General features: G+C 43.7%; 1 protein-coding gene across 1 annotated transcript in view; it reads right to left on the bottom strand.

Moving 5' to 3' along the window:
- Positions 1-3495: 3495 nt before the first annotated feature.
- The window catches only part of LOC125611626 (endogenous retrovirus group FC1 Env polyprotein-like), a 13549-nt gene continuing 4964 nt past the window's right edge, over positions 3496-12080 (bottom strand). The window contains exon 2 of the mRNA XM_048786827.1: positions 3496-9273. Coding sequence (XP_048642784.1) covers positions 5455-6393 — 939 coding nt within the window. The 5' untranslated portion in view covers positions 6394-9273 and the 3' untranslated portion in view covers positions 3496-5454. The remainder of the gene's footprint in view (positions 9274-12080) is intronic.

The raw sequence follows: 12080 nt of genomic DNA, 5'->3' as shown, positions 1-12080 counted from the left end.
AGCTGCTGGGATTACAGGCATGTGCCACGGCACCCAGTCCTGCCATTTTCTTTCTTTCTTTTTTTTAAAAAAAAACATTTATTTTTTATTTGTAGTTGAACATAATACCTTTATTTTGTTTATTTATTTTTATGTGGTGCTGAAAATTGAACCCAAGGCCTTGCACATGCTAGGCAAGTGCACTACCGCTGAGCCACCACCCCAGCCCTGCCTGTTTCTTAATAGTTCCTGGCTTGGGCATTCTTGTTGAGTCTGAGGTTGCTCTGCAGTGGTGTTTTGCCCCTCTCCATGTGTGAAGGTTACTTTTGGTTCATCTCCATATATAGTTACCATAACTAGTATGTCCTCTTCACCAAGGTTTTAAAGTCTGCAGTGGCACCCAATTTCACTCAAAGTGAACTAAGAGGTGGCAGTTACTGCATGCTCCTCTACACTGTTTCCTCCCATGGGCTGTCCTCTCAGAGCCAGTATGACGCGGTCAGTTGACATGAATGATGAAGACTGGGGTCAGCCTGTAGAGAGAATGTTAGTAAAGCTTATGTAATTCTTTAGGCTTTTTTCTTTTTTTCTGGTATCAGGGATTGAACTCAAGGGCACTGGACCACGGAGCCACATCCTGAGCCCTATTTTGTATTTTATTTATAGACAGAGTCTCACTAAGTTGCTTAGCACATCATTTTTGCAAAAGCTGGCTTTTTTTTTTTTTAAAGAGAGAGAGAGAGAGAATGAATTTTTTAGTATTTATTTTTTAGTTTTCTGCGGACACAACATTTTTGTTTGTATGTGGTGCTGGTGCTGAGGATCGAACCCGGGCCGCACGCATGCCAGGCGAGCGTGCTACCGCTTGAGCCACATCCCCAGTCCCAAAAGCTGGCTTTTTAAAAATTTATTTAACTTATAGACAGGGTCTCACTGAGTTGCTTTGCACTTCGCCGTCGTTGAAGCTGGCTTTGAACTTGCAAAACTCCTGTCTCAGCCTCCTGAGCCACTGGGATTATGGCATGCGCTACTGTGCCCAGCTCTTTACACTTAAATAGCATTTAAGTGTATTTTATCCCTGTACTCCACCAGAGTATGTTGCTCACCTTGGAGACAGTGGGTAGAAAGTCTGCTTCTGCTCTAAGTTCTGCTCTGAATGCAGGACTGGATCCCTCCATGTTTTCCTTCACCAGGATACATTTCCTCATTTCTCTCTTGTAGGGAACAAGTAGTTTATTAGGACAGAAATTCCCTTGGTGCCTTTTTCCCCAGTGGGGTACATGCTATTTGTTTCCCAAGTTTTGAGGTGGGCAGGCAGTGAGAAGTCAGGGTGGTACCAGATGGCTGGGGAGGGGCACAGCCTGACACATGGCCCCTTGTGCCAAGTACACATTCACTTACTCCTGTGGGTGAGAGGAGGTCACAAATAGAGCAGGCATCTCTCCGAGCCTCCCTTTCCTTAAGCCAGTGGATTTTTTGTTGTTGTGGTCTTGGTACTAGGAACTGAACCCATGGCGCTTTACCACCTAGCTACATCCCTGGTCGTTTTCTTTCTTTCTTTTTTTTAAAAAAATACATTTATTTTTTATTTGTAGTTGAACATAATACCTTTATTTTGTTTATTTATTTTTATGTGGTGTTGAGGATTGAACCCAGGGCCTCAAATGCACTAGGCAAGCACTCTACCACTGAGTCACAACCCCAGCCCTGATAGCTGCCATTCTGACTGGAGTGAGATGGAATCTCAGGANTTTTTTTTTTTTTTTTTTTTTTTTTTTTTTGAGACAGGATCTTATTAAATTGCTAAGGCTGGCTTGAATTTGTGATCTTCCTGACTCACCCTCCTGAGTCACTAGTTATAGGTGTATGCCACCATGCCTGGCTACATCAGTGGATTTAATCAAGCCATTTGTGGGATGTTGTAGTTTTCTGTCACTGAGTACAAACCATCTTTAAACATTGTGACTAAAAACAACATTTATTGTCTCTCAATTTCTTTGGGTCAGAAATCTGGGTGCAGTCTTACTGGGTCCTCTGGCTCAAGATATCCCCTGAGCAGTCTCACTGGGCCCATCTGTTACAGCAGCAAGAAAACATGGAATTGAGACTCCAAAGGGGAGAAAAATGGTAACAAATGTACCTTAACAGTAATTTTCCAATTTAAAAAATAAGAATATTAAGAGGAATATCTTCAAAGTTAGAGTAAGTATCTTAAGAACTATGTTTGATTTATAAAGTCATCTTTTAAGGAGAAAAGGCTACTTCCCTGGGTATGAGGTGGTAACACAGCAGCATGGCATCTCTTCCTGAAGAGACATCTCAACTGAATCCCACAGTGTTGCTAACGCTACTGGAGGAAGGACTTCCTTTCTTCTTTCCAAGCCTCTCCTTACCCGCAGGGAGATTAGTAAGCCTTTAGATAATTCGATAAGCATCAGTTAAAAAAATTAATTTATTTGTTCTAATTTGTTATACATGACAGCAGAATGTATTTCAATTCATAGTACATAGACCTCAATTTTTCATTTCTTTGGTTGTACACATAGAGTCACACCATTAGTGTCTTCATACATGTACCAAGGGTAATGATGTCCATCTCATTCCACCATCTTTCCTATCCCCATACCCGCTCCCTTCCTCTCCCCTCCCCTTTGCCCTGTCCAAAGTTCCTCCATTCCTCCCATGCTCTGCCCCTGCCCCCCATTTTGGATCAGTATCCACTTATCAGAGAAAAGATTCTGCCTTTGTTTTTTGGGGATTGGCTTACTTCACTTAGCATGATATTCTTCAGCTCCATCCATTTACCTGCAAATGCCATGATTTTATTCTCTTTTAATGCTGAGTAATAGTCCATTGTGTATATATGCCACAGTTTCTTTATCCATTCATATATTGAAGGACATCTAGGTTGGTCCCCAATTTAGCTATTGTGAATTGAGCTGCTATAAACATTGATGTGGCTGTGTTACTATAGTATACTGTTTGTAAGTGCTTTGTGTAGAAACCAAGGAGTGGGATAGCTGGGTCAAATGGTAGTTCCATTCCAAGTTTTCCTCCATACTGCTTTCCAGATTGGCTGCACCAATTTGCAGTCCCACGGGCTTTTCCCCCACATCCTCACCAACATTCATTGTTGTCTGTATTCTTGATAGCTGCCATTCTTTTTTTTTTTTTTAGCTTTTTTTTTTTTTAAATATTTAACTTTTTTAGTTGTACACAATACCTTTATTTTGTTTATTTATTTTTATGTGGTGTTGAGGATTGAACCCAGGGCCTCAAATGCACTAGGCAAGCACTCTACCACTGAGTCACAACCCCAGCCCTGATAGCTGCCATTCTGACTGGAGTGAGATGGAATCTCAGGATAGTTTTGACTTGCATTTCTCTAATTGCTAGAGATGTTGAACATTTTTTCATGTATTTGTTGATTGATTGTATATCATCTTCTGAGAAATGTTTGTTCAGCTCCTTAGCCCACTTATTGATTGGGTTATTTGATTTTTTTAGTGTTTTTTGAGTTCTTTATATATCCTGGAGATTAGTGCTCTGATGTGTGAGGTAAAAATTTGCTCCCATTCTGTAGGCTCTCTCTTCACCTCACCGATTGTTTCTCATGCTGAGAAGCAGTTTTTCAATTTGAAATCATCCCATTTATTGATTCTTGATTTTATTTCTTGTGCTTTAGGGGCCTTGTTAAGGAAGTAGGGGCCTAATCCCACATGATGAAGATTAGAGCCTACTTTTTCTTCTATTAGGTGCAGGGTCTCTGCTCTAATTCCTAGGTCCTTTATTCACTTTGAGTTGAGTTTTGTACATGATAAGAGGGGTTTAATTTCATTTCGCTACATATGGATTTAACAGTTATCCCAGAACCATTTGTTGAAGGAGGTTATCTTTTCTCCAAAATATGTTTTTGGCGCCTTTGTCTAATGAGATAACTATACTTATGTGGGTTTGTCTCTGTGTCCTCTATTCTGTACCAGTGGTTTACCAGTCTATTTTGGTGCCACTACCATGCCGTTTTTGTTACTATTGCTCTGTACTATAGTTTAAGGTCTGGTATTGTGACAGCATCAAGTTTTGTCAACATTTTTTTTTTTTCTTTTCATCCCTTCTCATCTCAGACCAAGGCTGGGGTTAGGTGCTGTATGGTTAGGTGTCTGTTCTCCTAGTGTGTTACACTGGAGTTTGATCTGCTTTTAGAAGCTGAAAGCTCTGTGCCGGTATGTGACATCCCTTCTCTTAGCTTCTGAAATGTGGCTATCAAGTACTATGCTTATCTGACAACCAAAACAGGGGGTTCTCCTGTACCCTGTAAGGCAGGAAGGGATATTTGCCCTAGGAGTTTTTAAAGCATGTCTGGAAAACAAATATGCTTCATTGTTAAGATAGTTTGTTGACTGGGATCATAAACTTTTTCTTTTTTTCCAGGACTAGGGATTAAACCAGGGCCTCATGTTTGCTTTACCCTTGAGCTACACCCCTAGCCCTTATTTATGATCCTTTCAACCTCAGCCTCCTGAGTTTCTGGGATTACAGTTGTTGACCACCACATCTGGCTAAGACCATAAAATCTTTATATTAAAAAAACAGAAAGTGATGCAAAAAAGTACCCACCTATCTATAGACCATTGGTGGATCCTGAACTATATATTGCTTTAAGTACAGCAAGCATTAAAGTCTAAAGAGTTTTTTTTTTTTTTTAATTTAGTAAGAAAGATGAAGAGGGTGAATGAATTTGAGTTCTACTGAATTACTTTAGTACTCGGAAAGGAAGACAGAACAAAGGAATGAAAATTTTTGATGTGCTTGAGCCAGGTAGTAGCTTAAATAACTCACTTGCAGATGAGGGGCGTTGACACCCAGAGAGGAAAAGTGATGTGTCCAAATTCATAGAATTAATTGCAGAGCTGAGGTTTGCACTCCAGATGTTCGGGCTCCCAGTTGCTGATATGTTTTAAAATTTAGCTGTGTTTGTTTTGTGGCCTTGGAAACACAGCATTGCTCTTTGCTGGGAGCCAAGCAGCCACGTAGCTTTCTCCCAATTCATGGACTATTTCAGAGGTTTGCATGTCATTAGTGAAAGGCCAAGGTTCGTCGTCGGAGATTAAAATGCACACACACAGATAGCAGTGACAAAGATGAAGCACTTTACTGCAAGCTGGTGCTAGCTTATATAGAAAGTGAGAGTCAGTTATCTTAAACCAGGAAGCTCCCTGGGCCAATCATAGTAAAGGTCAGGTCATCACCTACGGTGCACGCACGTCCGCCCTGCATAAGATTCATGGGGGGCACGAACTGTCCACGTGTACAGAAGACAGGAGGGCCAATTAGAAGGTTTTCAAAACAACTTGTTATCCGCCCACTGGCAACTTGCCTGCTGCCATGTTTGAAAGGCCTGGGGAGTTCTCAGGGAGACTCCCAACATTCCCCCTTTTTTGTTATTATATGGAAAGGGACGTCGATTCGTTCTGGCTACTTCCTGCTGAGTGGGGGCATCGCCAGGGAAGGGGTCTGAAGGAGGGAAGTTAGAAGTCCCCACAAGAGAGCTGCAAAGATTGGTATAAGGTCAGATGTGACATCACAAAGTATTCCCTGTAGCCAAAGGTCAATTATCACTTCAGTCCAGTCGGTATAAGTCTCTACAGCAGGTACAAGCCAGGCATCATCAGATATCGCTCTCAAGAAGGTATCCCAGGAACCTTTGAAGGGTTTTTCAGCATTGAGAGGGATGTTCTCTGGAGAAGGCGGTTGATTCTCTGTGGCCAGAAGCTGATAATTTCTAAGTAGAAACTGGTTAAAAGTTTGGTTAGAGATTTTACCTACTTGAGTTTGAATAAACTTTATAATACATGGTAAAAATAGACACATTAAAAAGATTACACATAATGGTCCAAGGATAGGCCATACCCATGCCAGAAGGGGAGTGGACATTAAGGAAGAGAAAAGGTTTTGACTTGTTGGGGTCCTTAAGGTGGCTGCCAGGTCAGTGAGCTTAACAACATTGTCTTCTACAAGACCCGATTCGTTGATATAATAACAGCATTCTTCCCTAAGGAAAAGACAGTTTCCACCCTTTTCGGTGGTGAGTAAATCTAGGGCCCTGCGATTCTGAAGGGTGACTTGTGCCAATGAGGTGACCTGTTTTTGTAAGGATGTTAGAGATTCTGCTGTGGAAAAAAGTGCTCCTTTAAGTTTTGAATTAATGTCCTTGACAGCCCATAGGGAATGACCTAAGGCTCTTCCCGATAACCCTGCGCTTGCTGCTGAGGCCGTTAATGAAATGCCTATCACTAACGGAAGGAATGCAACCTGTTTTCCATGTTTTAGAGGGTTAAGGATGAATTTTACTTCAGAGTTGCTATAGAGAGTGAGCTGTGGAACTATGGTGACTAATAAACATGGGCTAGGCATGTTGGAGAGTATAATGGTGGTGAGAGTGCCATTGCACCAGAAAAGAGACCTGGTGGGGAGTAAGTGCTGTGGTTGATGGTTAGGTTATGGTGGCAAAAAAACCTGCCAGAAGGGAATTGGGAGTTGCGGATCCCAGAAGGCAAACCCGAGGAATTATGGTGTGGTTATTTTCCTCAGGTTCCCATAAAGGAACATTCTGCAGGGGTTTAATAGGATCCTTTTTGTAGGATGAGTTGGACAAGCTGGAATCATCCGCGCTGGAAACTTTTATTGGAACTGTGGCAAGTAAGAGCCGTGCTAGGGAAGCGCACAGAAAGCAATTTGCTGGACTTGCAGCGGGGAAAGTTTGGTTTAGGTAGGACAATGTGTCAGTGATGATCTGTAACCTGGCACAGATCAGTGAAGCCTGAGAGTCAGAAGTGCATTGGCTTTCTAGGGATGCGAGCAGCCGTTGTTCTGAGTGTTTTGTGTTGGTTGAGACAAGAGAGACTGGGGACTCTATGGAAACATATTCCAGGTAACAGATAAGGAACCACAGGGAGTGGAGGCATACCCACCGCAAAAGAAGGAAGCTTTTACTCCTGCTGCCCAGCGTGGGTTCCCAGGGTCTGGGATGGTCAGCTTGTATTGGTGGGAGGCAGACTCAAGTTTAAATCTTCCTACATTTAATTGCCCTGAATATGCATCATGAATTCTGCATGACCAATAGGGGCAGCCTCTGTAGGTTTCCGGCCACTATTAGCAGTAATCCTTATTTTGGTCATATTAAAAAAACATAAGGGCAGCTGGCTTGCTTAATGAGCTCAGAGGAAGAGGAAGAGAGTACAATATAGATGGCCGAGGAGCACCCTGTTAGGGGACAGTCAGAAGTGGTAGCCAAGTGGGTGGTCCGGGTTTTTTTGTTTGTATGTTTTTTCACCTTGAATCTCCAGACATATGATGGTGAAGGCATTACCCTTGGGGTTAGGATGAGGATGAGGATCAGAAAGTTAAGGTACATTTTCGGATATGTTCTCAGCTCTGGGTGTAAGGGCAGAAACATGAGAAGGACGAATTTTTAAAGGGTCAGTAGGGTGGGGAGAGCAAGAGTATGAAGGTGTGGATTCTTGCGAGTCCTCTGGTCCGATGTTGTCAGAATCAGTTTCCTGGATGCATGGTTTGAGCCTGGAAATGTGAATCCATGGAGTTAATTGATTATTTGTGAGTCTGAGTTTTGCTGCCGAGGGAGTGCACATGATAACCGAGGCGGGGCCCTCCCATTGGGGTGCAGTTGGGGTCTTTCACCTGGGGGGGCAGTAATATATCTGTTGGCCAGGTGTTAGGGTGAGGGGGTTTTGAGTAATGGTTGGGTCAGGTAAAAGCCAGTCCTGGTATTTCCAAAGTTCAGAGCGTAGATGGAAAAGGAGAGGTAGAGCGTAGGAATCAGGTATAGGTAATTGTTCAGTCTGTATTCCGGGGGGGGGGGGGGGGGNTGGTTTCTTTGGTAAAGCCCTGAGATGCAACAGGGCCAAGGGGAGGACCTTAGTCCAGTCTAAGCTTAGTTCCATGGTGAACTTGGTGAGGGTTTTTTGAGAGACCGATTAGTTCTTTCAACTTTCCTGGAAGCTTGGGGATGGTAAGGGCAACGGCAATGCCAAGGGAGTGATAATGCGCTAGCTAGCCCCTGAGTTATCTGCGAGGTAAATTCTGGACCATTATCTGATTGGATGGAAGTGGGCATCCCCGAAATGAGGGATTATGTCAGATATCAACTGGTCCACAACCGTGGATGCCTGCTTATTGGATGTGGGAAATGCCTCTATCCACCCTGAGAATGTGTCCACCAGTACTAAGAGATATTTGATGTTTTTTACCTTGGGCATGTTTGTGAAATCAATTTGCCAATCAGCTCCTAGGGTGTAACCACAGGCCTGATGAGAAGGATAGGGTCTGGATTTTAAGGGGGTGTTGGTATTGGTCCTCTGGCAGATCTGGCATGTGGATGTAACCTGTTGCAGAAAGGTCCGATCATCGGAGGAAAGAGGGAAAAAAGATTGAAGGAAAGTCGATAAGCTTTGGGGGCTAGAATGGAACAGTGAATTGGGAAATCTAATGAGCTGGTGAGGGTCAGAAAGTCGCTCCTCAGAGGAAAGATGGAGTAATGAGGAAGAGGATGGGGCCTGTAGGGCAGCCGACCTGGTCAGCTTTAGAGTTGCCCACTGTGGCAGGAGAAGAGTCGGTCTGATGGGCTTTACAGTGGACTATTCTCAGCTGTAAAGGCAGCGTGGAAGCTCGTAGCAGATTAGAAATAAGGCTGGCATTTATAATAGCAGTTCCTTTAGTAGTTAGGAGTCACCCAGTTGAAGAGGGTCCAATTCAGTTTGTGGTTGTGCTGGGATTGAGGCAATGAATGGCGCAGGAAGGCACCGGTCTGTGTGTTCCCTTAGGAGTTTGCGTAGAAGTGTGAGATAGGGCAGGTGGGGCACAAGGGGAGGAGGAGTGATTGAAAAGATTTGGGTGATTAAGAAAGGGCACCCATAGAGTTGCTCAAAGGGGCTAAGGCCTGAGTGAGCCCTTGGGGCTGCCTGAATTCAGGTGAGGGCCAACAGCAGGAGACTGGGCAGAAGAGCCTAAGTTCGATAGCATGTTTAGTGAGATGATCCTTGAGAATGCCATTAGGCCTTTTAACTTTACCCAATGATTGGGGTTGGTAGGAGATATGGAGCCTCCAAGTGATGTTGAGGCCTTTGGAGACTAGTTAAATAACCTGAGAAGTGAAGGCCAGACTGTTGTCTGACTGGATGGAGGCAGGAAGTCCAAACCAGGGAATGATCCGCTCAATGAGGATGGAGGCAACAGTGTCAGCAGTTTTCCTGGATGTAGGGAAGGCTTCTATTCAACCTGAAAAAGTATCAACCAAAGTAAGTAGGTAGTGAAGCTTTTTGTGCCTAGGCATGTGGGTGGAGTTGATCTGCCAGTCTTTGCCTGGCTAGTGGCTCCTCATCTGAGGTGTGGGGAGTTTAGGTTTGATGCTTCCTCGTGGGGATGCTGTAGAGCAGACAGAATAAGCAGAGTGACCTGCTGGAGAGTAGTTCTCATTCCTATGAAGTAAAAGAGGGGTTGTGAAAACTGGAAAAAGGGGTTAGAGAGGGTTTTAGATGGGCACAGAGTCTCTGGAGCCAGAGGAGTTGGTCATGAGTCATAGGTCTCCATCTTGGGCACCAGGGCTGGTAGTCTTAAAGAAGTAGTTAATTGACTGACTGGTTGGTGAATCTATATATCTGATCTTGCAGGAGCTTCTGTAGTCAGTTTAACAGACATGGTCCTATTAGTGGTCCTATTAGGAGAAACCTAAAGAGGACTAATAGGGGTCCTGTGAGGGGGAGGAGCCAAGGCCATACTTGACTGAACATTCCCCATGGAGCCTGTTGGCCTAGTTGCTGTCTCCTCTTTTTTAGCTATTTTTGTCTTTCATTACTCCTAGGAATGATTTTTTGGCTTAACTGTTTCTATCTATTGTTAAGAGTCAGCCGAGTTCCCATAGGGGTCGCTCGTGGGGGAACTTGAGAGCAGCTTCTTAGTTCTGTTAGTGCCATTTGCGCTAGGATGGGTCCAGGTCTTGCTTGACCATGTGGCTTCCCTTGGAAACATCAGGGAATGTCTCCCTTCTCTGGTGACCCTCCTATTCACAGCAAATGCACGGATTGGCTTTTCATTCTCCAGTGGTCTCAATAATCTCCCTGATCAGGAGGTTATGTGGCCCAGAGTTGCAAAGCTCTTTAGAGAAGTTCCCTGTTCCCTGGATTCAGACTGACTCAGAGGGCAAGAGCCAAACATTGGTTTTCTTGGCCCTTTTAATTTAACTTTAAATTGTGATCATAAACATCTAGCAAAGTCAGTTTCACTTTAAAATAAGAGTACTGGGCTTTACCTGAAGTCTGGCCTGCTTTGGAGTCATTCTTACATGTAGTAAGATGGGAGGCACAACTTTATCTCAGGTAAGGCGGGGTTCTTCATAAATCTTTTTTTTTTTTTTAAAGAGAAACATTTATTTTTTAGTTTTCGGCGGACACAACATCTTTGTGTGTATGTGGTGCTGAGGATTGAACCCGGGCCGCACGCATGCCAGGCGAGCGCACTACTGCTTGAGCCACATCCCCAGCCCCATCTTCATAAATCTTAAGTGCTATAGTTCTGAAGCTGATCTTCGCTTTTTAAATATCATTTTACAAAGTTAAATAAATTGTTGCTGAAGTTCACATGAATATTAGCTAACACAATATAATATCACATCTAAAATATGAATTAAAGAAAGGCTGAAAGCTTTTAACCTTTTGTAGAAAAGTAGCAAAGTACTTTTGTGTTTTGCAGTACACAATTAATCACATCTGTTGACCATTTCATGAAAACATAAACAATGTTTTAAGTATATGGAATTATACTGTTGTAGGGATGGACAAAGCAATGCACCTAAGATAGCACTGAAGATAGGGAAACAGTCCTATTTGGTTGCAACCGGATTCAGAAGGCACTGCTTCTGTTGTAATCAATTAATCCCCTGAGCCCCAAGTTTAGGTAGTTTCAGAATTTTGCATCCAGCATGTAAGGGGAGGGGCTCAGAAGTTCACAGTCTGCAGAAGTTCACAAAAAGCAGTTTTTTTTTTTTTTCTTCTCTGTTCTGGGCAAGTTAACTTTTCAAGGACACCTGGGAGGGGGAGAACTTTTTCTTTTCTTTTTTTCCTCCCCCTGCCAGCTGTTCCCATGGAGCCCAGTTGGTAACTTCCTTATCTTAGAAATGTAGCTATCTCTGTGAAGCCCAGCTCAAGGCCAGAGGCCTTGTTCACATATTTTGTGAAAAACGAGTTAAGGGGGTGTCTAGCTTTTGGAGTGCTGATTTTTCCAGCCAGTGGCCAAGTAGAACAGGACAACATGAAAAGAGAAAGTTTATCTACACTGAACTCTTTTATAGGGACTCTTTTGCTGAAAGTCCTAAAGTCAGCCATGGTGAAGACTTCTGGAGAAGGTCAGTTAAGACTTTTCTGTGGGCCTGGTAGGGAGTGGGAAGACGGGAAGGTGGGGCTGAGACCAGCTCTGGTGGATCTGAGAATGAGGAAGGAGAGATAAAAGAATAATGGAAAAGGGGTTTGGGATTTTCCTAGCAACAAAAACTTGAGCAGTAGAACAGGTAGAGCAGAGGGGAAGATGGGAGCAAGTATCCCAAAAAGCCTGTGAGGGACATTAAATTTTTAGTAACCTGTTTTCAGTGATGACAAAGCAACTTTAAAGGTCATTTTCACCAGATCTCTGATACGGGTCTGAGGGCTCTCCTCAGCTGGTTTGAGCTTTGGGTTAGCTGGTAAAAGGACCTGGTGGGACCCGGTGTGGGCACTGACAGGAGAAGAGAGGAGTGAGTGGGTAGAGGGGTACCTCAGTACCTGCTACCTCAGCAAGGGGGCAATGGTCTGAGAACCGGCGGAGGTTTGGTTTTTTGATCCAGTAATTAGAGGTGAGAAATCAGGTTGCTGAGGTGAGGGTGACAGCAGAGAGTCTGGGGCAGAAGGCTGAGGGTGAGGATCTATTGGAGAAGCATAGTTCAGAGTGGGAGCGAAGGAGGGAAAAGGCCTCCACATAGGGGGATCTCCTTCCACCCTTTTGAGCACTTGCAGAAGTTAAAAAGGTCACGCAGAATTTGAGGATCTAGAGACCCC

The sequence above is a fragment of the Marmota marmota genome, unplaced genomic scaffold (genome assembly GCF_001458135.2).
Source record: "Marmota marmota marmota unplaced genomic scaffold, marMar, whole genome shotgun sequence".
NCBI lineage: Eukaryota > Metazoa > Chordata > Mammalia > Rodentia > Sciuridae > Marmota > Marmota marmota.
This window is presented reverse-complemented; position numbering and strand designations above follow the sequence as displayed.